The 711-nt window shown below is 40.4% G+C and overlaps 1 protein-coding gene across 1 annotated transcript; it reads left to right on the forward strand.

The window, feature by feature from the left end:
• The first annotated feature begins 202 nt into the window (after window positions 1-202).
• LOC113929607 (thymosin beta-4) lies at window positions 203-337 on the forward strand. Its single transcript, XM_027606625.1, has one exon. It carries the CDS (start codon window positions 203-205, stop codon window positions 335-337), a length of 135 nt encoding a protein of 44 aa, XP_027462426.1.
• The last annotated feature ends 374 nt before the right edge of the window (window positions 338-711 follow it).

The following is a 711-nucleotide window of genomic DNA, read 5'->3' on the forward strand; positions in this document are numbered from 1 at the left end:
ATTTTCATGTCACATTATAAAATTTACAGAAAGTTTGAAACATGATTTATATTCATGATTACTTTGAATTGATAGTTATTAGACTGCTACTAGATCTTGTTATTGAATGCATCAATAAAGATGCACACATAGATTCAGCAGTGGCCACTGAACAGACCGGACTTCACTTGCACATGCACCTCGCTCCACTTCCTCTGCAACCATGTCTGACAAACCTGATATGGCTGAGATTGAGAAATTTGATAAGTCAAAATTGAAGAAGACAGAAACGCAAGAGAAAAATCCACTGCCTTCAAAAGAAACGATTGAACAGGAGAAGCAAGCAGGCGAATCATAATCAGGCGTGCGCTGCCAATATGCACTGTGCGTTCCACAAGCATTGCCTTCTTATTTTACTTCTTTTAGCTGTTTAACTTTGTAGATGCAAAGTGGTTGGATCAAGTTTAAATGACTGTGCTGCCCCTTTTCACATCAAAGAATCGAGAACTACTGACAATTTAGAGGCGCCTGCCTCTCCCATCTGCCTGTCTGGCTGGCAGGGAAGGAAAAGAACTTGCATGTTGGTGAAGGAAGAAGCTGGGTGGGATGACAGTGAAATCGAGAGTGAAAACCAAGCTGGTCCGGGGTGTCCTGCAGGCTGTAAAATGCAGTTTAATCAGAGTGCCATTTTTTTTTGTTCAAATGATTTTAATTATTGGAATGCACAATTTT

The sequence above is a fragment of the Zalophus californianus genome, chromosome 5 (assembly GCF_009762305.2).
Source record: "Zalophus californianus isolate mZalCal1 chromosome 5, mZalCal1.pri.v2, whole genome shotgun sequence".
NCBI lineage: Eukaryota > Metazoa > Chordata > Mammalia > Carnivora > Otariidae > Zalophus > Zalophus californianus.